General features: G+C 40.2%; 1 protein-coding gene across 6 annotated transcripts; it reads right to left on the bottom strand.

Annotated features, from left to right (window-relative positions):
- Nucleotides 1-2,885: 2,885 nt before the first annotated feature.
- Nucleotides 2,886-8,718, bottom strand: LOC110877920 (protein LNK1). 6 transcript variants are annotated; one of them, XM_022126148.2, is made up of 7 exons: nucleotides 8,475-8,718; nucleotides 8,300-8,367; nucleotides 6,357-6,907; nucleotides 4,812-5,499; nucleotides 4,443-4,585; nucleotides 4,209-4,338; nucleotides 2,886-3,428 (listed from the first exon to the last, which is right to left on the bottom strand). In XM_022126148.2, the coding sequence occupies exons 2-7, from the start codon at nucleotides 8,321-8,323 to the stop codon at nucleotides 3,339-3,341; spliced, it is 1,626 nt and encodes a 541-aa protein (XP_021981840.1). In that variant the 5' UTR covers nucleotides 8,324-8,367; nucleotides 8,475-8,718; the 3' UTR covers nucleotides 2,886-3,338. The 6 variants fall into 6 exon arrangements, with proteins under 6 accessions (XP_021981840.1, XP_035833276.1, XP_021981839.1 ...); XM_035977383.1 differs by having other exon boundaries at nucleotides 8,481-8,718; XM_022126147.2 differs by having other exon boundaries at nucleotides 4,800-5,499; nucleotides 8,300-8,361; nucleotides 8,475-8,711.
- Nucleotides 8,719-27,966: the final 19,248 nt, after the last annotated feature.

Below are 27,966 nucleotides of genomic sequence, written 5' to 3'. Positions count from 1 at the left end.
GAGCTTTTCGGGAGCTTTACGGGTCACCGGAGTGAAAACTGGACCACCGGGACGCGAAACGGGTCAACCGAGAGCAAGGAACGCGAAAAAAGAAGAATCTGACTTGGGGGCACTGTCGCCGACGCCCATATGGGCCGTCACTGACGGCTTATGTAATCCTCCGTCGCCCAGAAAGTCCGTAAGCAGCGAAATAAACCGTCGGCAAAATTTAAATAACCATCAACCGTCGCCGACGGGGCTTCAGGCCGTCGGCGACGGCCTCTCAATGTTGGCGACGCGATTTTGTTGTTTAATTGGTATGGGAACGAATCAAAAACGTTTTTGGTCATCAATTTTCGGAGTTACACTTTCTTTGGAGGTTTGAAACTCATCTTGGAGCCTATTCTCATATACCATTGACTACCAATCCAATAACCATCACACCTACAACCCGAATCAACATCTCATTTTGATCCCAAACCCTAGCTCCATCAATCCATTCATCCGTTCATCATCATCACCTACCCTAAACCCTAAACCTCATCATCCACCATCCTCAAGGTTTCAAGATGTTCAACTTCGAGTTCTTAATTTCCGGTGATAGCGTTCGTCCTTCCATGAGCGGCTAATTTCTTGGAGGTTTCATCCCGGTGTAGACTTTTGTAAGAATTAGGGTTTATTATGTCTTGATGATTGTTTTGTGACAACTTGAATTACATTTGAATCTTAGACAATTGTCCTACGTTTGTATTGAATTTGCAAATTGTCAAATTTGACTTTGTGAAATGAATACACGTATTTATGCCTTGTCTTTTGGTAGGATTTGCGAGTCCAAAGTAATAAAGTGCATCGTGGTCCGTTGTCTATGACGTTGATAGCGATTGGCACCTAAGCTTTGTGATTGTGACCCGTTAATGAATTATTTCAAGTAAAGCGAATTAAAACACATAGTAACCCTAAGTCTTGCATTTGTTGAAACCGGGTGTGAGCCTTGTTTTCTTATTATTGTTCAAACAATCAATTTCACTTCTTGCAATTTGTTAACCATTAGTAGTTAAGCCATTCAATCACTTTAGTAATTTTATTCCAATCTTTTCAATCAAACAAAAATACATAAAAATAAGATAGCTAGCTTCATAAGTTGTAACACATATTTCAATTCAATCAAATCCACTCGCAAACCACATACTCTTCGTGGTTCGACCCCTTGCTACCACTAACTATTTGTTAAGGGTAATTTGGGACTATAAATTTTATCTTTGACCGGAGCGCGACACTCCGATCAGCCGACAAAAGGTACGTCAATCTCGACCAATCAATGAAATAGCCAATTTGCAATGACGACCCCCTAATTGAAGATGAAGCAGAGCCACCCGATACGGAAGAAATAGAAGAACAATTCGTCGAAGGGGAAGACACCATAGAACAAACCTTTTAGGCCATCGATCTTAATAAAGAAGAAAATATGTGGTCTCTTGAAGACCCACCGCCACTCGAACTCAAGGAACTACCAAAAGGTATAGAATACGCATTCTTGGACGAACATGGTAAGCTCCCCGTCATCATTTCTTCTAAACTAACACTTTTTGAAGAAGAAAAATTAATAAAAATTTTGAAAAAGCATAAAAACGCAATCGCATGGAGGCTCATAGATATCAAAGGCATCAATCCTTCCATGTGCACACACAAAATTTTAATGGAAGATGACTATAAAAGAGTATAGACAAAGGACAAAACTAGTAATTTAGGGTATAAATGTGAAGTGGTGATCAAACAGTTTGCTATCGAGAATGCTAGGAAAGCTTCACAAATCATCGGTTGGCTATTACGGCATGTAGTTATAATATTCTAATACTATATTTTACTATGTTTATTGTTATAACGTTAATCGTCGTTTAATAAAAAATGTTTGTATATTAGGCCAAAGGGCCTTTTTTTTCCGGCTCGGCCAAGGTACTTAAATCTTTAGGGACGACTCTGACGATCGGGTCATGGTTAAGAAGTTGGGCTGCCTTAGTAATGGGTCGGTTTGGTTGTAAACTTCCATATAGGCAGTTACCGGTTTGAGTTGTAGTGTGGTTAAAATAGCTAAGCGAAAAATGCAAGCACTTCCATTGCATGGCTTTCTTTTTTCATTGAGGTATTCCCAAATGAGATGCATGAGTAGCCAATAAACACTCCATCCCCTTGTTTCAAACCAACTAAGAAGTGAATTCAAGTTTGACTCTAGGGATAAACATGGTACCGGACCGGTACCAATAACGGCAATCATGGGTACCGGTATCGAAAATAACCGGTGCGGTACGGTACCTGTAAAATACTTGTAAATCAATCAAAATCCCGGCACCATACGAAACGGGTACCGGTCCCAAAAAACTGAAAAATAGGTACCGGTACTGAAAATGATCGGTACGGTACGAGATCGGTACCCAATAACAAATGCACATCCCTAGTTGACACCCTTGTTTTCTTATCTGCTGGGTCCAATACTTGTGTTATCTTGCATTTCATTAGAAACAAAAAAAGGTAGTTGCACGGTACCCCTGACCGCGGAAGGGATCTCCCTTCCCAGTTCACCACCCGACAAGGATCCCTGGCGGCAAATACCCATAGCCATCAAAGAGGGGTAAGAAACATGTTTCGAACCCGAGACCTCGAGTGTCCTCAGTCCGGCTTTAAAGCGGGTGTCGGTGGCCACCAAAGTGGCACTAATGGGAATTGAACTTGGGTCTCCATTGGAGAACCCAAGTCACTCCACCACTAGGCCACTTGGAGAAACAAGGTAAATAAAAAATCAGGATTGATAACCTCGATTCCATTAGAAACAAGGTAAATAAAAAAAGTACAAAACGGTCCGTGAAGCCAAACCAATGACCGTTTGAGCAATTTTACGTCTTTAAACCGAATGGTGAACACCCTTATTATAAATAGATCAATGCTATTTTAAAATGAGCTGACAGTGAATATAGACAGTTCAAGTTCTCATTTACATATTACATAAGATATTCCCTTTCTTATATGGTATATACTAGTTGATCACCTATGAAATATAGTTTACATTAACCGGGAAAACCCGAACAAATAAAAACAGCAATTCCAAAGTATACAAGCATGAAACACAACACCATATGAACATATATGGATGAGTTGCAGGTCAAAACTGGGCCACCATGAGAGCTAGATACAACAACTACAAGGACTTCGACGTTGACATGAAGAAGATTAGGCACATTAGTTTTTTTACGATCTTTTGAGTCCATATTGGACCCACCCACTTTGATAATTTTACAGAGTATATCTGCACATGATATGAAGTCACTTTAAAACCTAGCATGACTACCTAACGGGCTAGCGACACATTAGTTTTTTCTAGTACTTGATTCATTAGTAGTTTGTTGACAAGATGGTTTCTCGGCCACCATTGGTGGGCCCGCCATAGATCCATCAACCTGGTAGATTACACATGTGACAACATTTAGATTACTGTTTATAGAATTCAACTTAACCAGACTAGTGGACGCAAAATGGGTAGGGTGGGGAGGTTTGGTAACGGGTCAAAATGGATTCAGGTTGTGACATGTAAATTTAACACGGGTTGGACTGGCCAACAGACACTTTTTCTCCATTTATTTGACCATTTTTTTATGAATAGTTAATGCATTGAATATGGTTACAAATAATATATTAATACGAAAAGCGTTTATTGCATAAAAAAGGTAACCAATTTTGGGTCAGTTTCTGTTATAAGTAACCAACTTTAATTGTTACTTTCAAGTTGGTTACCATAACAGAAATTGGACAGGGACTTAGGAAATTAAATGCATTACAAAAGAGAAATTAAGCCACTTTTGACCCATTTTATTTTTTAGCTAATATGTTTGATGTGAACCATTTGACCCGTTAGAGATAAAACATAAGCCATATGAACTCATTCAGAGCATCCACAATAGGGAGTGCTAAGAAAATGCTCAGTCAACTGCAACATCAGAAAACACCCATCTTTCAAAACCCGTAATAAAGACTAAAAACGATCACCACATTTTACATTTATTTTTCATTTTTTCGTATTATTTAATATAATTTATAAAAGAATTAAAATTCTAAGTTTTGATCCCATCCCCTCCACAAAAACACCACCCGCATAACAGAAAAATAATACCTCACAAGTAAATGGGTTGAAATTACCATGTTAACACCAATGTAAGAGGATTTAATTTAATGCTTCCTACCTTTGTAAATTGTTTGAGAGGTGAAGGAGTAGGCATGTTAGATGAGTCTGAAGGCCTATGAAACAACAAATGTGCTATTGTTCGATCAATTGGATTCGTATCAGTTTCCATAACCATAAGGCCAGTGTACCTGAAACACAACATTAAGAATTCATGAAAAAGAGAATTGTTGTTACTTAATTACCCCTTTGAACAATCCCTTTGAGTATTGAGATTAGACAAAAAACAACATACTTGCTAGTCCCCTCGGTCATTAAGGGGCCGAAAGTTCCTCCACGAGTGCTGTCACTTATGCCTGCATAATTATGCCGTTGTTCTGCACTTCTGGCCAAACGGTACAGACTATCCCTTATGCACAACCTAGTCCTCACATCCAACTGAAAAGTGCACGTTTTAAAAACCTCAAAATTTATCTTGAAAAATAAAAGTGTTAATATCATAAAAATACCAATATACTTTCTTAACTTTCACGAAAAAGTAAATAAACTATTTTTTTTGCAAATAATAATCCCTAAACTGTTGAACTTATACAAATTGTGCGCCATAATTAATAAAGAATATCATGATGGTATAAATGCAAAGTCATCCTACCGGAAGCATAACCTGTTGGAGCTGGAGAAAAGTAGTTGAGATTTCATCCAACTCGGAACTAATGGAAGAACCTTCTGGAACATCTAATGCTGCTGAAGCTCCTTCCATATCACTTTGGCATTCGATCTTGTTTTTCGACATTTGAAATTGTTTTTGGGATGGAACCGCATCATTTCCTGAAGCCAGGAGCATCATACCTGATGGGTTATGGTTTCCAATAAACAAAGGCTGACTAGAACTCTCCATTGAACGGTTCGAGCCACCTGTAGAATGCATTGGAACATGATCATACCCTGGATGCACATACACGCTACTCTGCATGTAACCAACAGAACCATGTGTTGAGTATTTAGTTTGCTGCCAGTTGTGTATAGGGGTGAACGGTTTATCAGATATATCACTCGAAGATGTATGAATGTCATTGCTTTTCAAACCATAACTTTCTAACCAATGGCCTGCTTTCGTTCCATCTGTGTGATTCGGTTGTCTTGACTGCTCTTTTGTTCCTTCTATCGTGTTATCGGATTCTCGAGGTTCGTGAACTTGTGATACATTTGTTAAAGCGCTTGGCTCTGAACATGGAAACTTAATATCCGTCTTCAATGCTTCTTCATATCCTCCACCGGGATCTTCTGATGTAAGCCAGACCAATTCATCATCATTGGCCGTGATGCCTAGTCCGTATGACGAATCACAAGTGCTGCAGATATAGATAATAAACATAAATAATTAGTCCTTTAAACAAGCAGAACGCTTGGTGAACCGTTCGGCAGGAAGTTCATTAATTTGATAAACAAACGAACATGAACAATGTTATTTTTTTAATTATTTAATAAAACGAACAAACATGTCCCATTCTTACAATTACATTTGTGAACATTTATTTATGTTTGTTCATTTACCTGCGTTTGTTTATGAACTCAGTAATCAGCCCAATCAAATTTTAGAACCAAGCCTTGGGTAATCGATTAATGAACGAACAAGAACACATTCACTTTCTTCATAATGTCCATTCATTAGAATACTAACGAACGAGCATACAGAAACACAAACACCAGGGCCGTCCACGAGAATCCTAAAAAATCTTTGGGCCCCAGGCGAGTAGTGAAAATCAGGCTGTAAAAAATATATTTTTTTAAAAATACATATAAAAAGCTTAAAATATATAATAAAAAAATATATGTTTAAAAAAATTAAAATGTATTAAAAAAGCTTAAAATACATAATAAAAATTAATGTGTGTGTGTGTATATATATATATATATATATAAAGTCTTTTTTTATTAATTTCAGGCCCTCCGGAGTGGGCCTTGGGCGGTCGCCCGGCCTGCCCAGCCCTCTAAGCCGGGCCTGAGAAACACGTTCACTTAACGAAACAGACATTAACATTATAATTCGCTCGTTGTTGGGGTAAAATTAAACAAACAACCACCCTTAAGTGTTCGTTCTCAGCCGGACGTAAATATTTAGTTTGTGATAATAATGAAAAAACCGATAACTTAATTTCTTCACATGTAAAAAGTGAACTTGCTCTAACTTTTTTGAAGTGAGATTTACCTCAAGAATCTGTCCACATCCTCAAGGTTTCCAATGTCAGGCCAGCCGAAATATAACAGATCATTTGATCCTTTATCACCGCCATCATTGGAGAATAAGTTAAGATCATTGTAGGAGTTTCTATCAACCGCACCAGAAGTATCTCTAAGCATTCCTTCATCTGTGCATAATTCACTACCCGACCCGGTGTTGCTACCTTTGAAGCTATAATTTGATACTTTAGTAGTATCACCAGATTGTACAACACTAAGCGCGTCTTTTGCTGAGTCAGCATCACCAGAAGCAGTGAATACACGATCAGGAATATGAGACCATGAGTCTTTTTCCATCGTGTCTGGTTCTTTATTCAATGTCTTAGATTTTTTGTCTTGGTTACAAACACTACTAGAAGCATTGTGGCTGCCCTCGTTGCTCTGGAGAGGTGTTACTTCAAGCCGAGGCTTCTTACAGCTGTCTCCCTCACATTTGTCTTCGCTACCATGATCTTCAGTAGGGTGGGGCGTTATACGATCATCGCCACGTTCAAAATCATCCCAGATAATATCTTCAAGCTGTTACAACGGATACAAAAATTTAGATGTTACATAAAAACTATAATTACATTACAATCTTGGTTCAAAAAAGAGCCAGTCGCGTTTAGGTCCCAAAAGCAGAGTAGCGCACATCACGTACATGAAGCCTTACTCTACACACTAAGTTGCGTCTGTCTTACATATCAACTTTATTATCAAGTAACATTTCATAATTTCTCCATCCATTTGGTTTTTTACATATAGTACTCCACAAGTGACCAAGAATTACATGAGGCACCGCCGCAAGTACCTGATGCGTATTCCTGAGGGCCTCGTGTGTGCCTTTCATAACCAGGATTAAAGGTGGACAGAATAGGCACAATATACATTATGACATACTAAAGAAAAATGAAGAATATTTGTACCATAATAAATGGTACAAAAGAATTTCTTAATCAACAAACCAAGCATTTCAAGGGTCCTTTGTACTTCTGATTGTACTTTCTTGGAACATTTTTCATTTGGAAATTGAAAATAAATGCATATCAAGCATTCATTTGACCAATGAGCTTATACAAGACCCAAAAACTTTCTAAAAAGTATACTTGTGCCTAAGGTAGAAGAAATCTTACTGGCTAACCACCAAGTCATCTTCGCTAATTAGAACTACTAAATAACTTAGCCGTAGTGTGAATTTTTTACACGACGCAAACGTAATACGGAATTCGAGGGTTTGGGTTTAATCTAAACGCGTTTGGGTCACTTTTACGTTCGAGCCAACAAACACTTAAAACCAAACTGGTTGTGTTCGGGTCAACCTGGCAGGTTCACGAGGTGACATGTTTATGTTTATAACTTTAGAAAACGTGTTTCACGCCAAAATTTTAAAGATAAAATAGAAATGAGTATCATATTTTATAGTTTAAATGTCACTGTTTTATACACATTGGTTGTAAATTTATAAACTTGAGTACTCATATGCAAAAGAAAATATTTAAAGATACCAGATTTTATAGTTTAAACATAATTGTCTTATACACATATATTTTTGGTTGTAATTTTCTAAGCTTAGAGTATTAGACCATCCATAATGGTTAATTCCCATAAGGGACCTTTTACGCCACATCAGCATCATAACGCCCCCTTCAAAACATGTGTAATGGTTAATGCTCCTCAATGCCCTTTCATTCATTACTTTCCATTTTTTTCCTCCTCATTGCGCGTTATTCTAGAAATGTCATCCCTCATTACACAGGGTCTTAATAGGCAAAAATAACAAACTAACTTATTCAGGTTAAATTGTTAGTGTCCGTGTCAACATGTGAATCTCATGTTTGGGTTCGACCCATGAACACAACCCATTAAGCAATAATAAAAATATGTTTAGCTACTAAAACTAACTGCACCCTGAATGAAGATAAAGATTTGTACCTCATAAATCGGCAAATCCGCCATCCCTTCAAAAATTCAATCCACCACTAATAATGAATCTCCTGTAACTACAAACAAACACCACTCTTAACAGATCTACCAGAAAACATAACAGAAAACTCACCGGAAAAACTGAAAATTCAACAAAGTCTTGACAAAAAAGATATCCACAAACCCTAACTCTGGATCCGGAGTGATGAATTCTCGTAGGTCCGAGTGACGGAGAGCGAGCAGAGACAAGAACTTTGAGTGGGGAAAATAAGGATGACACGTGGCAGGGAGAAGAGAGAGAGAGAATTGGTGGACGAGAGAGAGGAACGGTATGAGATCTGTTTCTATTGTGTGATTGTGCCATGTAAGCATGGTGTTTAACATGTGGACCCATGTGTGGCTAATTGGTGGTTCTGCTCAACTTTGTAGGCTCGGCTTTCTTGTTTTTCGTTTTATGGATTTATTTATTATTGTTTTAGAATTGAATTGAATAATATATTAGATTCTTTTTTCTTGTTTACCGACAAATAATTAGAAAATATGTAATGGTTACCTTAATTTTAATTAATTTAGTTGCGTATTACACGGAGTTGTATAATGAAAACAATATAATTATATAGGGTATAACGGGTGGGATTCGACTACAAAGTCTGAATCTCCTAAAAAGTGTACAAAGTTATAAAATACCATAATTTTAGCTTTAAAACACATCCAAAACCCACAAAAAGAGTGAAGATTACTAAAACGCTATATTCAAATCCTTACAGTCCATAAAAAACTTCAAACACACCATCATAGAACTATAAATATAAAACACAACATAACATGATAATTAACATAAAACACATAATTTTAATAAGGGTAAATTACTTTTTGAGTCCCTGTGTTTTATCGGTTTTAACTACTTGAGTCCAAAAGCAAAAGGTTTAACGACCTAAGTCCCTATAAACATTTTCTTTAACCATTTGAGTCCAAATTTCTAACACTGTTAGAATTTTTTGGTTAACTATTGTTAAATGACCAAAATACCCTTATAATTAAAAAATAAAAAAAATATTTTTCTCTCTCTCTTTTTAACCTAATTAAATCCCCATTTCAATCCTCATTTCACACTTCCTTCATCTTCAATCCCCATTTCAATCTCTAGGCATGTTTGGCTAAGCTTAAAGTTAAAAAGGACTTTTGAGAAAAAAGACTTTTTGAAAAGGAGTTTTTAAAAAAAAAGTGTTTGGATTAGTTTATGGGGTGGGAAAAGCCAATAAGTCAATAAGTTATTTTTTAAAAGTGTTTGGCTTAGTTTATTGATATAAAATGACTAAAATAAGGGGTATATTGGTAATTTGTTGTTTGAAAAGCTATAAGCTAATCAAGAAGTCACAATCTCTTAACTTCTCAAAAAGTCATTTTCCTTCATATCAAAAAGTCATTTTAAAAAGCACTTTTCCATTTGCCAAACACTATAAACTCCTTATTGGCTTTTTGATAAGTCAATAAGCCAATAAGTTGGTTTGAAAAGCCTAGCCAAACATGCACTCTCTCTTTAACCTAATTAAATCCCCTTTTCATCACCCACAATTTCAATCTCTGTTGTTGCAGATCGAAAGTTAACCTACTCCGGCAATATTCCAATGTGTGGTCCCTTTCGTTTTGTTATATATAAATGCCCCACTAATATTCCAATTTATATCTTCAAAACGAATAACATTCATGGCGTCAAAATTTATACATCTTCAAAGCGAATAAGCCATTGGATAAACTGACTCAAAGACACAACGTTGAAATGAGAAACGGCTGTTACAGCATGACTTGGACAGGGTCTCCATACCTCTGATAAGAACTAGAAATATGTAAAATTCAAGGTGGATATTAATATCCTAATCTCAAAGGTATCGTCCAACCTATTTTTTCCAATAGCTATGCTAATCTTCAGCATTAACACACTCCTATGATCCCAAGTAATTTCACTGAACTAAACGATAGGGTCAAAACTAGACCTAAACCATTAATCAGCAAAACATAAAATTTAAGAAATTCCCTAAAAACCATGGAAAATGAAATAAGAAAGAAAAATTTGGTGACGCCATGAATGTTATTCGTTTTGAAGAACCTTTTCATCACCCAGAACTTCAATATTGTACGGAAAACGGCGCTCGCTGGCTCCGCATCTCGTTTCTCTTATTTTCCCCTCTCATCTCGATCTTTCTCTCCGTCTGCCGCCGCCGTCGGGAACTCATTGGGGGTGGTGTGGTTGTTATAGATACAGGAAGAAGGTGAGTGGTGGGTGTGTATTGGAGTAACAAAGATCGAAGGGGGGGAGGGGGTAGGTGGTATATGAAGGTGAGGGTTTGGGTGTCGGCTTGCTAGTTAACCGGCGCCGGTGGGAGAGAACGAGAGTGATGGCAGCAGGTGTGTGTATAGAGGAGATAAGATTGCAGAGAGAAGGATTTGAGAATTAGGGTTTCTAACCTTGAAGGAGAAGAAGAGCAGAGAAAAAAGGGGGTCTGTGTTTTATGTGTTTTATAGGGGTAATTTGGTCATTTAACAAAACTTAACAACAAAATTCTAACTGGGTTAGAAATTTGGACTCAAATGGTTAAAGAAAATGCTTATGGGGACTCAGGTCGTTAAACTTTTTGCTTTTGGACTCAACTAGTTAAAACCCATAAAACACAAAGACTCAAAAAGTAATTTACCCTTTTAATAATTAGATAATCAAAGTATTATCATCCAAAATACAAAACAAAACCAACATATATGGTGTTTTAGTAATTTTTATTATGTTATTTGTGGGTTTTGTGTGTGTTTTATGGTTGACGTTATGGTGATTTATGACTTTGAACACTTTTTAGGAATTTTGGACTTTGTCTCCAACTCCTACCATGATTATATAAATATAAAAAAAAAACTTTATGTATATGTCAGTTCACATGACTAACTTACATTTATAAAAAAGAACCACTCTATATCATAAGACCACGTGTATTACACAAGATATAGATATGGCTTTAACTTGGGAGGAGCATAGAAGTCTTGTGATGAAGGAGTTCTGCCCATGAAATGAATAAGGACTCTTGAAAATGAATTTCATAATCTCAAACAAGACAGTGGCGAGAGTCATGCTTATACCAACTGGTATGAAGAATTGAGCCTCATTTACCCAAATGTGGTTACACCTTCAGATCGAGTCATCAAGAAATATATCGAGGGTCTACCCGATCTGATCCAAGATGTTGTCAATGGTAGCAAACCTGCTACACTCAGGGAGGCTATTGAGCTAGCTGCAACCTTAACAGAATTCATACTGCAAAGCCTTTGTTCTTATTTTCCTTGATTCCCCCTTGGACGCCGGTAATTCCCCATTCGTTAGGTACTAAACAAGGGGTGTCATGAAACATTCTTCCACGACACTCATGGAAGATACTTCTCCTAGTGTTGTATATGGCGTGTGCAATGTTTCGACTCGTACCTCATGTTCCATTCCTGATGTGGCTAGTTTGCTGAGCGTGTCAGCTATCTGGTTCTTTCCTCTATGAGCATGCATCAGGCTCACGCTATCAAACAGGGCGATTAGACTTCTCGCTTTGGCTAGATATTTTGCCATGGATTCATCTCGAGCTTCATATGTTTCATTTATTTGGTTGTTAACCAACAATGTGTCCACGTATGCGTCCACCCTTGGGGCGCCCATAACGTGTGCCATATGCTGACTTGCTAATAGCGCCTCATGTTCCGATTCGTTGTTCGAGCAGTCGGACTCGAATTTTAGGGCATACATTAACTTGACACCTTCCGGACTAATTAACATGAGGCCCACTCCTACCCCTTACCACTGGACGACCCATCTGTATAGAGCTTTTAGGTTTCCCTGAAAGCACTAGATTCAGGGGCCTCTAAGGTTATTCCTTGGATGTGTTCCCCTTCCAGGATTTCAGCTAGAAAAATCGGCCAATACTTGAGCCTTAATGGTTGTTCTCTTTCGATACTCGACGTCTAATGCTCCTAGTTCGATGGCCCACTTTGCTAGCCTTCCCGAAATCTCCGGCTTATTCAGAATTTTATGTAGCGGGTAACTAGTCAAGACCTGAACTTTGTGGCCCTGAAAATACCTCCTGAGACGCCAAGGGGTGTGGACTAACGCCAAGACCAATTTTTCCAACGTTGGGTATTGGGTTTCTGGATTCGCCAGTACCCTGTTGACATAATAGATTGGTGTTTGCACTCCTCCCCGCTCTACCATAAGAAGTGCGTTGACCCTGTAATGAGCTGCGAACAAGTACATCTTCAACGTTTCTTCCGGTTTTGGGGCAGTCAAGTGTAACACCCCGTGTTTCGAAAGTCAAAGTCAAAGTCAAGATTGAAGTCAAAGGAAGAAAAGATTGCTAATTGCGATCTGTCACTCCTTGCTCAATTCCTGTTTTGACTTCTTTGACTCGTAGTTAGTCTATTTTATGATTTACGTTAGTTGTATTATGTGGTGTATTTATTAAGAATCGAGGTTTCATCGCTATTTATCGATAGTTATCGCTTGTTTTATCGCAATCGCACTCGTAACTCGAATTATGTGTTCTAGATATTGTATTACGTGTATGTGCCTCTTATGTGTTAACTTGTGCATTTTTAATAATGTGGTGATTAATCAAAACGCAGTCGAAACTCAATCGCAATCGAATCGCAAACGCAAAACGCAAGTTATTTAGGATGATTATATGTTAGATATAGTAGTTGGGATTAAAAGTAATTTGAATAGGAAACTCTATCGCATCGCAACGCTCAACACGCGAATCGAAACCGCAAAACTTATCACACAAAACACTCCAATCGAGTGGTCAGCCAATCGAGCTGCCGCCCGATCGGACGGTCACCCGATCGAGGTGCCATTCGATTGAGGTGCCACCCGATCGGGCTGCCACCCGATCGACCAGCCCTCTCCTCCCCTTTACTTTTATGGAAACCCTATAAATACCCCTGTCAACAACACAACCTTACCTTTTTCTGCACCTCTCATCCGACCAACGCTTCTTGCCCACTTTTCTTCAGATTTCTCGCGATTCTTGTAAGTATTCAACCTAAATCTTGTACTTTCTTGATCTACACACACTCCTACACCTTTCTATCTTTTGAATCTTAACTTTTAACCATGAAATCACTAGATTTGAGGTGTTATAGGATGATGTCATCATGGTGTTCTTATGAACTTCATGTTTTGGCTTCAATCCACCAAGAACAACTTAGATCTGAATGATTTCCACACGAATAAACAAAGATCTTGCACAGATCCGAACATATTCATGGTGTAGAAGGATTGAAAGATGGTTTCTAACTTTCTTTCAACTCTTTTACACTCAATGCCCTCAAAACCGATAGAATCAGAGCTTGTTCTGATCTCCTACTCATTCTTAGTGTTTGTCGGTTCAAGATCGGGATTCTATCTACGAGGTTTCTGATTTCGGGTTAAACATGAACCACCGTCACGAACCAGTGAACGGGTCGGGTTTGGGTGATTCCTTTTCGATCGGTTCACAAGGGTCTTGGCAAGGTTCTGTTGCTTAGCACATAGTCACGACGTCTCGAGAAAACTTCAAACTATCAAAACAACCAAGGAAGAAGACGACCAGGTCATCTGGGACGGATTGCCGTCCGATCGGATTGCCACCCGACCGGACAGCCACCCGATCGGATTGCACCTTGGGTCTCACACTTCACTTTTATGTTAATATCTTGAGGTTTGAACATTGAACGAACTGTTGTCCAATCGGATTGTCACCCTATCGGATTACCCCTCGACTATGTGATGTTCAGACTTCAACCCTTAAACAATTTTCAAACATGTTCAATACAAATGGATTGCAATCCGATCGGACTACAATCCGATCGAGTGACAAACTACTGTGAACTTGTTCTCACTAAAGTGTCCAACCAATCGGATTGTCGCCCGATCGAACGGTCGTTTGATCGATCGACCTGAAAGGTAGAGATACTTCTATGTTTTAAAAATACTACAACAAAAACTTCAAAAGTCAAGCCATCATACACAAACACATCATTCCCAAACGAAGAAACAATCCACTCGAAAGGTCACCCGATCGGATGACCATCCGAGCGGATTGTCACCCGATCGACCGGCTGCCCGATCGGATTGCCATCCGATCGGAGTGCCATCCGATCCATTGACACCTCTCACCATTTACGTATCGCTTATCATTATGCTATCATTCTGATCAGGCTAATCTCACTCTAAGTGCTCCCTTCAATCCATCATCGCTGTGAGTATACTCGAACTCGTTTTGCTTTTAGCACTTTTGGGTGTTACATATGTTACCTATATTCAAATCACATCAATCACACAACACAAACACTATTTAAACGCTAACCGTTACTGCATGTTATACGTGACTCAATGAATGCTTGTTTGTTATGTTTACACATGGATTGCTGTCTACCTGCCTTAGCAACGATAGTACTATAGTTTGGACTCAGCACCTGTTCACTCAGGGGTTGTTAAGGACAATTAAATACATGGGTCATAGTGGTGATCATGCATTACGAACTTCCTTGTGCTGTCAACCCGCAGTCATTGGTATTGATAGGATCATGTCGATAACTTACGTGCTTCATTTCACACTGTGTATGTGCTGGTTATGCATAAACGATTTCGAACTCTATTATGCTATATCAAATTTGTATGCTCACCTTTACACTATGTGTATTGACTTTTACTTTAACGTATGTGGCAGTTGCTTAAGATGTTTGAATGCTTTGCCGGCTGTGAAATCGAGTCTAGGAAAGGTCTAGAAACAAATAAACAACAGAACAATTTGACTAGATTTTGTCTGTAATAATTATATTACTTTTTATGTCATGGTATGGGACGTGATGCTTTAAATAAATGGTAATGTTAGTTGTTATGGAAACTTCTGGACAATCTGTTTCGCTCAGTGTGTTCGGTTCAAGCTTGATCAAGCATCCGGTAAGTGTTAATTGTTTTAAATAGATTTAGAGAATATAAAAATGAAACATGAATGGCTATGCACGAAAAGAGTGTGTAGATTCACTCAAACACGGGAAGTGCATGAAACAAGAACGGTCGAATCAAGTTGTGAACTTGATTAAACCAAAACAAGTAAATCATATATATTATAAATGAATTGTTTAACGGTTAACGTAAACATTTCAGTATTAAAGATGGCGGATGAAGGTAACGATGATACGGTGCCGAGAGTCAACGAGCAAACAAGAGAAGTGATTGCCGAGGAGGTTGGAAAGGCAATCGAAAATAGTTTGTCTGGTTTCATCGATAAGATCCAAAATACGGTACTATCAGTTGTAATACCTCGAATTTTTGCGTCCAATAATGTATTGACACGTGTCATAAGTTTACACGTGGTATTAAATATTAAATAAGGACTAATGTTGACAAACTTTTAAAGTATGTGAATCCGAGGGTTCAAAATGTCAACGAGGGATAAATATACTGTATAGTAACCCTAAATGATGCTCGTACCTTCAAACGAATAAATCATGGATCGTACGGAACGAAATATGGAAGAAAGTGAGAGATTACAAACTACAGGGGTTAAATGTGTCAACATGTTTAAGTTATACCTCTGAGTGACCCTTTGACGAACCCGAGACTTTGTAACAGTAAATTACGCTCACTAGAATGTACGATATAAATTTCGCGAAGTTCCGTTTTAAAACGAGAAAGTTATGATCGAATTCGTTAAAAAGGGTTAAAAGCGTCCAACATTGAAAGTTATGACTTTTCGGGAAATAATAAATTAACCAAGGGTTAATAAGTTGGGTAAAAGTTCCGAGGCCCTTATTCGTAAATAAACGAGGCCCAAAACGCAAAGTTACCCCTTCGAAACCCAAAGGCCAAGTGCAATAATTAAAAAAGATTGAAAATCTTGAAAAACAAGTCTCAGGCGGGCCGCGTTAAAGAATCAAAGGATCTTACGCGGGCTGCATTGTCAGTAAAGATATGGGCTCTGACGTATGGATTCAGGCGACCCGCGTAAAGGTTGCATGATCCTTAACGCGGGCCGCGTCAGCCCCCCCAGATGCAGAAAAGTCGGACAGGAGCAATGTTTGCTGTTTTAACCGACTTATGAAGCAATTATGAGAGCATGGGCGCCCCCTAAACGTCCCCTAGCACTCAGGGACACTTGGTGATCATCCAAGAACACTTGTAGCCTTAGTTGTCAATGATCTAAGGTGTGAAGTTTACTATAAAAGGCCATTTAGTGCACCATTGTTCTTCACACCTTCAAACAACTCTTCTGATCATTTCTGGAGCTCAAGTGCCTTCATTTCTCATCCCTGGTCATGCATAGGACTCTTGTAAGTATGCTCCACCCTTTGTGGTTTAGTTTTTGCATAGTTATAGCTTAAAAGTCAATCTGTCATAATTAACGATTGACTTAACAATAAATCACAAATGGTCCAGTGATTTGTCGAATCAAAGGTAGTTATATGTTGGTAATCATGTGGGCATCAAACCCCTAAAAGGGCAGCCTCTGATTCCCACTCTAACTAGTCCGAATGTCGAGTCAAACTTGATTAGAAAAAGTCAACAGAATGCTAATTTGCGATTTTATGCATAATCAGTAATGTAGATGGCGTGTAACCTGTTTTAACACTCATATAGCATGATAATAAGTATATTAACTAGTCTAAGCTTGTTTGATCCGACCATTTACTATTTTGACCCGGTTCGGAACCGAAAGTCGCAAAACTTTGACTTTTGCTTTGACTTCAGTTCTGACCCGTTATGGTATGATTTAGATATGCCTTAGGACTCTCTTAGGACCAGGTTACATGATGGTATAACCCTCTGTGACCGGTTCGTTGTTTGTCCGAATCTTTCACACATTTCCGTTAAAAGCTCAAAAGTTGACTATAACGCCCTTTTTACTTTAAAACGAGAATTTTGGATATGTGAAAGGACAATAACCTTAGTTACTGATTTCTAAGCATGTCCCTATAATTTCACGTCAATCCGAGGTCTAGAATAGGAGTTATGCTAAATAGCGCAATTACGGAAACTTTAGTAATTAAACGGCACATTTAGCATAAAGCCTATCTAAACCCAAATTTCGACACCAAACCTTTTACACACTGATGTAAAATAATATTTTGAGATTTTTAAAGATTTTTAATTATTTTTAACCTGCTCATAACCTGTGGTTATGGCATCGATTCGGTAAATACCGAATATACCCTTTTCGGACATAACTTGAGTTCTACATGGTATTTTGACCCGATTCCAGTTGCTACTGATTTTAAATAATAAATAAAGTATTTTGAACTTTATAAACTATTCGGAAAACTCAGATTTCCTGTAGAACTCAGAAACCTCTTTTATAATCTTTAAATAGACCGAAATACCCCTACAGGGCGTATATTGGGATTAAACTCATTATGGGCGTAATGGAAGGTATCCTACTGATACCACAACCTCTTTAGAGCATAATAACTTAGGAAACCTGTGTAGGACTCTTACGGTTACCCGTTACGCCATTTGCGCGCACGGTTCGGTTTATGTAACTAGTTTACATGAACTAACCGAAACGGGTCAAACCTTACCGTTTTTACTTCAAAATCCAGAGTGTGGTTATATTACCCACATAAAACAAGTCTTCAAACTTGTTGGGTCCAAACCACATTCCATTCCCGGTTTTCGCCTTTCACGCGATTAAACCGTAACTATCCTTTGAAACTGACCGGTCTAAGCTAAGGCTAATTTAAAGACCCGTTAGGATTCTAATAGGTTGTTATAAACCTTCGTTTAAGAATAGGAGACCAGTAAAAGATACTTGCATTTGTTTATTGAGGTTATTACTTGCTCAGGTAAATACTTTTAACTTACTTTCCGTTATACGGGCTTGGGTTACGGTATTTAAAATACCGCTTGGTCGGGCAATTGACCCCAACTCATTAGTAGTTGGGTATTATCAATGTGACCCGTTTAAAAATTGGTTTTGTTGGCTTTACGCCTTTGGGAGCTTAATGACCATGTCCCGGATATCCTTGGCATCATTTTATGAAATGGCCACGACCTCGACACGCGGGTGTAGGAGTACACCCGACAATGTGTCTATATTTATAAAGGTATAACCGTTGGTTTTCCCGCCACGACTTTATGCTTTGTGGCGTGTCTATTAACCTTAAACCCGGCACGACCCGGGCGACTGAACGCATAGTGAACATGTAATTCTTTTACAAGATTTAAATTGATAAATTATCCCAAGTTATAAAGAGTTTGTGCCTTGTGCATTCAAATCAATTTTATTAAACCTTTTTACAAAAGTGTCGGTTGAATGTATTTACCAGTGTAAACTGACATATTTTCCCCAAAAAGATTAAATGCAGGTTCTACACGAAATAGGCTGGCCACTCCTTAGCATCGTTAGAGTCTCGCAAGCTTGGGATGCCATTATCTGTTGAACATCATTTCTATTTTTATTCTGATCCCCTGTGGATTTATTTCGACTACTTGTGATACTTGGATATTACATTCGATGGTTGAAATATATAAATCTTTATGCTTCTGCTGTGCATTTAAATATTGTGTGGTTTGACTATATTGTTGCCAACTACGTCACGGTAATCCCCCCACCGGGCCCACCGGTGAAACACGTGGAAATTGGGGTGTGACATAAGTGGTTGAGGAAAGAATCAAGAAATTGGAGGATAATGCCAATTTAACAAAGGAAAAGTCTGGAGAACAAAAGCCTTGTACATACAAGGAGTTCATGGCGTGCAAACTGCCAGTCTATAATGGGGAGGTTGACCCAATCGTATACCAGAGATGGCTAAGCGATATCGTAGGATTATTCTAGAGGACCCATTGTGATGAAGATGACTACGTAGCCTATGGTACAGGTCAATTAAGGGGTCAAGCGAAAGACTGGTGGGATAACAAGAAGAGAGAGATTGGCAGCAACGCGGCTAAGGTTATGACATGGGAGGAGTTTAAGACACCGTTTCTTAAACATCATAGTCCTAAGGCAGTCATTAATAGAATCAATGAAGAGTTCATGCAACTTAGGCACAAGGGCGAAACCATAGACAAGATTACGGCGACGTTTATGGATAAGATGAAGTTTTGCAATGAATTGGTGACGAATGAAGAACAGAAGATATACTACTACTATAACATGTTGAGTGCCGAGTATAGGGTGTTTATGACTCCTTCGAAATACGAGACCCTTACCGAGATCATAAACGTTGCTCTGGAACGGGAAATCGAATTGAAAAAGCAGTTGGAGCGTGGTGAAAGAAGGGCATTTGTTGTTAATCCAAGCCCTGCCAAGAAGGAACGAACGAATGAATCTGGGAAGAAATCTGATGTAAAAGGCGGGTCACCTAGCTGCAAGATTTATGGAAAAGGTCATAAGGGCGAGTGTCGCTTCAAGGATAAACCTTGTCCCATATGTCGGAAGACGGGACATATGGCTACATCATGCCCGGAGAAAGTGACGGTCTGCTACAATTGTTATCGACTGGGTCACAAAAAGTCAGAATGCCCAGAACTAATTGAAAAGAAAGACAGGCAAGACACAAAAGGCGAAGCCCCAAAAGCAAAAGCTAGATCTTTTCAATTAACAGCAGCAGAGGCGAAAAGGGAACGCGATGTGGTTTCAGGTATATTTGCTATAAACTCAATTCCCGCACATGTGTTATTTGATACGGGTGCGAATAAATCCTTTATTTCGCATGGATTTATTTGACATCCTTCTTTTGTACTAACAAAATTACCTATGCCATTAGAGGTAGAAATAGGTGACAACAAAAGTTTCTTTGTGTGTGATGTATGCCAAGATTGTAAAATAGATATTGACGACAAAAAATATTCCATAGATTTGATCCCGATGTCGATGGGAGAATTTCAAGTAGTTGTCGGGATGGATTGGTTATCCCGACATCACGCGGAAGTGATGTGTTTCCGCAAGGAGATAAAACTGACATCTCCAAGTGGAAAACACGTTACCATTTATGGTGAAAAAGGGGGTAATCCCGTTATGTGCACAATGCTAAAGGCTCACAAACTCATGAGGCGAGGGTGCAGAGCATTCATAATATATGCAAACGAACCAGATAAAGAAATGCCTGTGACAACTCGAGTTTCTGACTTTCACTTTCGCATTAAATGCGCGTTGACCTTGACTGTTTAGTTGTTTGGATTGTGGACTTGAAATTGTACGCGATGTATTTTAATGAAACGTATTGTAGTTTTGCCTAAATGTGATTACTTGCTGTGGTAGAAAATAATATTAGAATTATTATTTAAAACATTTAGTCTAGATCACGAAACATGACTTACAGTTCGAAGGATCTCGAAACATATCCTTCGATTCGAAGGATCAACTTTCGGTCCGAAGGATCTCGAAACATATCCTTCGACCAAGGACCCTATCCTTCGACATCTTTCGGCCCAGCCTTTCTAATGGGCTTGGCCCATTTCTGTGATACGTTTAAATACGTGAATGCATGTAAGTCATCAGTTAGTTTCAAAAACCCTAGTTCTATTGTGTGTGTGTGACGGCATAGCAGACCCATCCTCTGTTCGAAGGATTTCATTCCGTAATCCAGATTTCCGGTTAGTGTGTGGTGTTGTTTACGATGCTTTGATTTCACGATGCTTTGATTTCATGATTAATCTATTGTCTTGCAATATATTGTTGTATGTTAATCGGATATGTATGACTATCGGATCTGTTTTGATGATGTTCAATGATAATATTTTATGGATCGGTTATGATAACCGGATATGTATGTTAGATAGTTGAACCGAATGATGATTATGTTTACATGACACATAGATGACGATTCGGATTGGTTGATGATTGATTCTGTTACCATTAAATGATTTCTGGGAATGATAGTAACTGTCGTAGATGATCGTGTGCCTTCTGTGTAATGTAACTGATGAAATGTGCTTGTTAATGATGATGATGGCTGTAGATGATTAGGGTTTCTGTTTCTGTAATTGACTGCGTGATATCCGTAACTGATTGTGATCAAACGTAACTGATATGTATCGAAAGATACTTGCTACTCGAAACATAGTTGTTGTCGAAAGATGCTTGTTAGTCGAACCATAATAGCATTGACCGAAGGATAGCATTGACCGAAACATAATTAGGTTGACCGAAAGATGACAGTTGGTCGAAAGATGGCATTGGTTCGAAACATAACATTCGGTCCGAAGGATAACTGTGATAACTGCTTGTCGAAAGATCACTAATGTACCGAAAGATAAAGGTGGATCGAAAGATATATAATTATGAACATATTTTGAATGTTGGAATGTATGTTTGATTTATTTGGCATGCCATGCTTAGTGATGAATGTTAACATTGGTATTCGTGTACACTAGCTGATGGTTTGATGTGAAACAATACGTGTTGTGCCGATATGCAAACTGACTGTTATGTGAACATTAAATTGCATGCGTATCATTGCGAACATGAACTGATTTGTTATACGTGCATACAATAGGACGTGATTAATTACTTGTGAGTGCATAACCTAGCATACCGAGCAAACCAAGGTGAGTTCACACAGCCAAGGCATGGGTTCCCAGGGTGGGAATGGGTTGGATGATTATTTGTGCATGCTTAAATGATACTTGTCGAACTGCCTTCGCACACACCCTGGTTGGTAAAGACTATGGTCGCGAACGAACTACTCAACTGCCTTCGCACACACCCTGGTCGGTAAAGACTATGGTCGCGAACTGATCGATTGCCTTCGCACACACCCTGGTCGGTAAAGACTATGGTCGCGAACTAATGAACCTAATCTTCGCACACATGCCTGTGAGGCCGCGATGGAACTGATACGATATGAGACTTAATTGAACGAACGCATTATTACCCAAACTAAACTATTAACTGTGAACTCGCTCAACTAGTTTGTTGATCATTCTGTTACATGCCTTGCAGATCGTTAGGTACTTGGAGCTTGCACTGGAGAAGCGGGTCGTTGTGGACAAGGATCGTGGCTTTTCTTTTGAACTATTATGACACTTAAAATTGTTAACTACTACTGGATTATTTACTATGCTTCCGCTACATTTTGAAACTATGGTTTTGTTTGAACACCTTTCGTGTTGAATGGATGGTTTACTTTTATTTTACTTGATATTAATTGCATGTTCAATATGATTGGTGGCTTGATCCTGGTCAGTCACGCTCCCAAGCGGTGATACTCCGCGTGTGGATTTTGGGGGTGTGACAGATTGGTATCAGAGCCATTGGTTATAGAGAACTTGGTTTTAATATGGAAAAACGTTTTTATTAAAACCAGACTATAACCAGAACAGTGCTCTCAACGATCCACAACGACGCTTCGCTCCACGTGCAAGACTCAACTTCCTAGGTAATAAGGTTTATGTTTATTGCCTACATGCTAGAATTTGCATAGAACTTTGCTCGTAGTATGCTTACATTACTTTGCTCACAACTTGTCATTGCATGAGAATACTTATGTGCTTACACTCTTCTGTCATCGCACTATTCGCGAACCTTTCTCACTTATGTTGCCTTTGATGTGAAGATCAATGGCCGCACGAATTACCATGACTCAAGCCCAGCTAGAGGCTCTCGTTGCTGCGGCAGTTGCAGCCGCCCAAGCAGGTAGTAAACCCTGCAGTATAGACACTAGGATCTTTAGATCCTACATTAATTTTCGTACTTAACTTTGCCCTATTCGTACACAATAGGTCAACCCGCTCAGCAACAACCTGGGTGCACCTTCAAAAATTTCATGGAATGTCGTCCTAGCTCGTTCAGTGGCACGGAGGGAGCAGTTGGACTCCTCCACTGGTTTGAAAAGCTCGAGTCGGTTTTCGAAATGTGTGAATGCCCTGAGGCTCGCAGGGTGAAGTTCGCCACTGGCACACTTGAAGGGATTGCGCTCACTTGGTGGAACGCACAAGTGCAGATCTTAGGGTTGGCAGCTGCTAACGCCACACCCTGGAATGATTTCAAAGAACTGATCAAGAGGGAATACTGCACTAGAGAAGACATTCACAAGTTGGAGGACGAGTTGTATAACTTGAAAATGGTTGGTTCGGAAATCGAAGCTTACACCAAGAGATCAAATGAGTTGGCTGTGTTATGTCCAACTATGGTGGACCCTCCATACAAGCGTATTGAGTTGTACCTCAAAGGTTTGGCACCAGAAATACAGAGCCACGTTACCTCGGCTAATCTCAACAACATCCAGGAAATCCAGCGTCTCGCTCATCGCATCACCGATCAGGCAGTGGATCAGAACAAACTGCCAAAGCGTATCAGTGCTACTGCTGCCACTACAGCTGCTACTTCTGCTACACCCAGCGACAACAAGAGAAAATGGGATGGGGATTCCAGCAGGGGATCGGTGTCTGTTCAGTCCCAAACTCAGCAACGTCGCACCAACGATTACCAGAGTCCGAGTCAGCAATCATCGGGAAGTCAGGGACAACGAGGTTATCAGGGAAATCATCCGTGGTGCAACAAGTGCAACAAACACCACAGTGGAAGGTGTCGGAAAGATCGCTGTCAAAGATGCCACAAGATGGGCCATGAGGCCAAAGATTGTAGAAGCGCGCGACCAGTAAACCAGAACCAGCAACTCCCACCGCCAGCTCCACAGAATCAGCAGCAGCAGCCACAGCGTGGAAATCGGGGATGTTTCCAGTGTGGGGCTGAAGGTCATTACAAACGCGATTGCCCTCAGTTGAACCAGAATCGCAACAACAACAACAACAACCAGGGCAACGGAAATAACAACAATCAGGGTAATGGTAACAACAACAACGGGGGAAACAACAACAACAACGGCAATGAAGCTCGTGGTCGTGCTTTTGTGTTGGGTCGAGGAGATGTAGTGAATGATCCCAATGTGGTTATGGGTAAGTTTCTTCTCGACGATATTTATGTTACTGTCTTATTTGATTCGGGTGCTGATACAAGCTATATGTCATTGAAAATGAGTAAATTATTAAAACGTACACCAACACCCCTAGACACCAAACACGTCGTAGAACTAGCAAATGGTAAAAGTGTAGAAGCCACACAGGTAGTCAAGGGTTGTAGTATTGTTCTAGCGGGTCAGACCTTCTCGATTGATCTCATACCTATAGTTTTGGGTAGTTTCGACGTCGTCATCGGTATGGATTGGTTATCCCAACATCATGCGGAGATCTTATGCAAAGAAAAAGTTATTCGTATTCCTCGCTCCAGTCAGGAACCTCTCAAAGTACAAGGTGACAAGAGTGGTGCTGTGGTTGGCATCATCTCTTACTTAAAGGCGCAGAAATGTTTACGAAAAGGACATACTGCCATTCTGGCACTTGTCACTGACGCATCAGCAAAGGAAAGGAAGCTGGAGGATATACCAGTTGTGCGTGATTTTCCTCAAGTGTTTCCTGAAGATTTACCTGGTTTACCTCCTTATCGTCAAGTCGAGTTTCAGATCGAGTTAGCTCCTGGAGCAGCACCAATAGCCCGCGCACCGTATCGTTTAGCTCCAACCGAACTGGAAGAACTGTCGAAGCAGCTACAAGAGCTCTTGGAAAAGGGCTTTATTCGTCCAAGCTCTTCGCCTTGGGGAGCTCCAGTGTTATTTGTGAAGAAGAAAGACGGTACGTTCAGGATGTGCATCGACTACCGTGAACTCAATAAGGTGACGGTGAAGAACCGTTATCCTCTTCCGCGCATAGATGACCTATTCGACCAGTTGCAAGGGTCGTGTTACTATTCTAAGATTGATTTAAGGTCAGGGTATCATCAGCTGAGAGTCCGGGATGAGGACGTCTCCAAAACCGCTTTCAGAACTCGCTACGGACATTACGAGTTTCTTGTCATGCCATTCGGGCTTACGAACGCGCCTGCAGTCTTCATGGATCTTATGAATAGGGTGTGCAAACCGTATCTTGATAAGTTTGTTATCGTCTTCATCGACGACATTTTGATTTACTCCAAGAGTCAGGAGGAGCACGAGCAGCACTTACGCCTTATCTTGGAACTTCTTCGAAAAGAGCAACTGTACGCAAAGTTTTCAAAATGCGACTTCTGGCTTCGTGAAGTCCACTTCTTAGGCCATGTGGTGAACAAGGATGGGATTCATGTTGATCCATCCAAGGTTGATTCGATCAGAAACTGGCCAGCACCACGTACACCGACTGAAATACGCCAATTCTTGGGTTTGGCGGGTTACTACAGGCGATTTATTAAAGACTTCTCAAAGATCGCGCAACCACTTACTATGCTAACACAGAAAGGTGTCGTTTACAGATGGGGTAATACGCAAGAGACCGCTTTTCAGTACTTAAAAGATAGGCTTTGCAGCGCACCTATTCTCTCACTGCCCGAGGGCACGGATGACTTCGTGGTTTATTGTGACGCATCGATACAGGGGCTTGGTTGCGTATTGATGCAGCGGGATAAAGTTATTGCATACGCCTCTCGGCAACTCAAGGTTCATGAACGGAATTATACGACGCACGATTTAGAGCTGGGAGCTGTTGTTTTTGCGCTTAAGATATGGCGACACTACCTGTACGGTACCAAGTGCACGATTTACACCGATCACAGGAGTCTCGAGCATATTCTTAAGCAAAAGGATTTGAATATGCGTCAACGGAGATGGGTTGAACTTCTAAACGACTATGAATGCGCCATCAAGTATCATCCAGGCAAGGCCAATGTTGTGGCTGATGCCCTCAGTCGGAAAGACACTCTACCTAAGCGCGTGCGAGCGCTACAGCTTACTATTCAGTCTAGTCTTCCCTCTCAGATACGAGCTGCTCAGATGGAAGCTCTGAAACCCGAAAACGTCAAAGCTGAAGCCTTACGCGGCTCAAGGCAACGCATGAAACAAAAGGAAGACGGCGCCTACTATGTAACGGGGCGTATTTGGGTCCCACTTTATGGCGGTTTACGCGAACTTGTAATGGATGAAGCTCACAAGTCTCGCTATTCGGTACATCCAGGGTCGGATAAAATGTACCACGACATCAGTACTACTTATTGGTGGCCTAGTATGAAGGCCCACATCGCCACCTATGTTGGCAAATGCTTAACCTGTGCGAGAGTCAAGGTTGAATATCAGAAACCAGCTGGTCTACTTCAGCAGCCCAAGATACCGCAGTGGAAATGGGAAGAAATTTCCATGGATTTCGTTACGGGCTTACCAAGATCCCAGCGTGGGAATGACACTATTTGGGTAATCGTTGATCGACTCACAAAGTCTGCTCACTTCTTGGCTATCAAAGAAACGGATAAGTTTTCTACCCTAGCAGACGTCTACCTTAAAGAGGTTGTTTCGAGGCACGGAGTGCCCACTTCCATTATCTCGGATCGCGATGCACGATTCACGTCAGAGCTTTGGCAAGCGATGCACAAATCCTTCGGCTCACGATTAGACATGAGCACAGCATATCACCCTCAGACGGATGGGCAGTCTGAGCGCACGATTCAAACTCTAGAAGACATGCTTCGAGCGTGTGTCATCGATTTCGGCAACGGCTGGGAAAAACACCTCCCTTTAGTGGAGTTTTCATACAATAACAGTTACCACACCAGCATTCAAGCCGCTCCATTTGAGGCATTGTACGGACGTAAATGCCGGTCACCTCTCTGTTGGGCAGAGGTGGGGGATAGTCAAATTACGGGTCCAGAGATTGTTGTGGACGCCACAGAAAAGATAGCACAGATACGGCAACGCATGGCGGCAGCACGCGACCGTCAGAAAGCCTACGCGGACAAGCGTAGAAAGCCATTGGAATTTGAGGTCGGGGACCGGGTTTTATTGAAAGTTTCACCCTGGAAGGGTGTGGTTCGATTTGGTAAACGAGGCAAACTGAATCCGCGGTACGTCGGACCATTCGAAATCATTGAGAAGATTGGCAAAGTAGCCTACAGATTAAACCTACCAGCTGAACTCGGTGCAGTTCACAATGTATTTCACGTGTCGAATCTGAAGAAATGCCTATCAGATGAGACCCTTATAGTTCCTTTTAAGGAACTCACTATCGACGAGCGGTTGCAGTTCGTCGAGGAACCAGTTGAAATCACGGACCGGGATGTTAAGGTCCTCAAACACAAGAGAATCCCTCTTGTTCGAGTTCGTTGGAACTCCCAGCGTGGCCCAGAGTATACCTGGGAACGCGAAGATCAGATGAAAGAAAAGTACCCCCAGCTATTCGAAACCAATGCATCCACTTCTGAGGCTGAAGCTACTACTACTGAATTTCGGGACGAAATTCCAAATCAACGGGGGGATGATGTGACACCCCAGGAAAACCAGTGAACGATGTAACTTGCCTAGCTTCCTCAGTGAGTGCGTACCAAATTTCGGGACGAAATTTCTTTTAAGTTGGGGATAATGTGACAACTCGAGTTTCTGACTTTCACTTTCGCATTAAATGCGCGTTGACCTTGACTGTTTAGTTGTTTGGATTGTGGACTTGAAATTGTACGCGATGTATTTTAATGAAACGTATTGTAGTTTTGCCTAAATGTGATTACTTGCTGTGGTAGAAAATAATATTAGAATTATTATTTAAAACATTTAGTCTAGATCACGAAACATGACTTACAGTTCGAAGGATCTCGAAACATATCCTTCGATTCGAAGGATCAACTTTCGGTCCGAAGGATCTCGAAACATATCCTTCGACC

Source organism: Helianthus annuus, chromosome 9 (genome assembly GCF_002127325.2).
Source record: "Helianthus annuus cultivar XRQ/B chromosome 9, HanXRQr2.0-SUNRISE, whole genome shotgun sequence".
NCBI lineage: Eukaryota > Viridiplantae > Streptophyta > Magnoliopsida > Asterales > Asteraceae > Helianthus > Helianthus annuus.
The sequence above is the reverse complement of the archived record's forward strand: the minus strand, read 5'-3'. Positions and strand labels throughout refer to the sequence as shown.

What these genes read in the sequence shown, in the direction of transcription:
- LOC110877920 (XM_022126147.2), bottom strand. Translation starts at nt 8,323, where the DNA reads ATGGCGGATTTGCCGATTTATGAG. An exon ending in TCCAACAGGTTATGCTTCCG is followed by an intron (nt 4,586 to 4,799) that starts GTAGGATGACTT and finishes TGCACTTTTCAG; the next exon opens with TTGGATGTGAGGACTAGGTT. An exon ending in ATGACCGAGGGGACTAGCAA is followed by an intron (nt 4,339 to 4,442) that starts GTATGTTGTTTT and finishes GTTGTGTTTCAG; the next exon opens with GTACACTGGCCTTATGGTTA.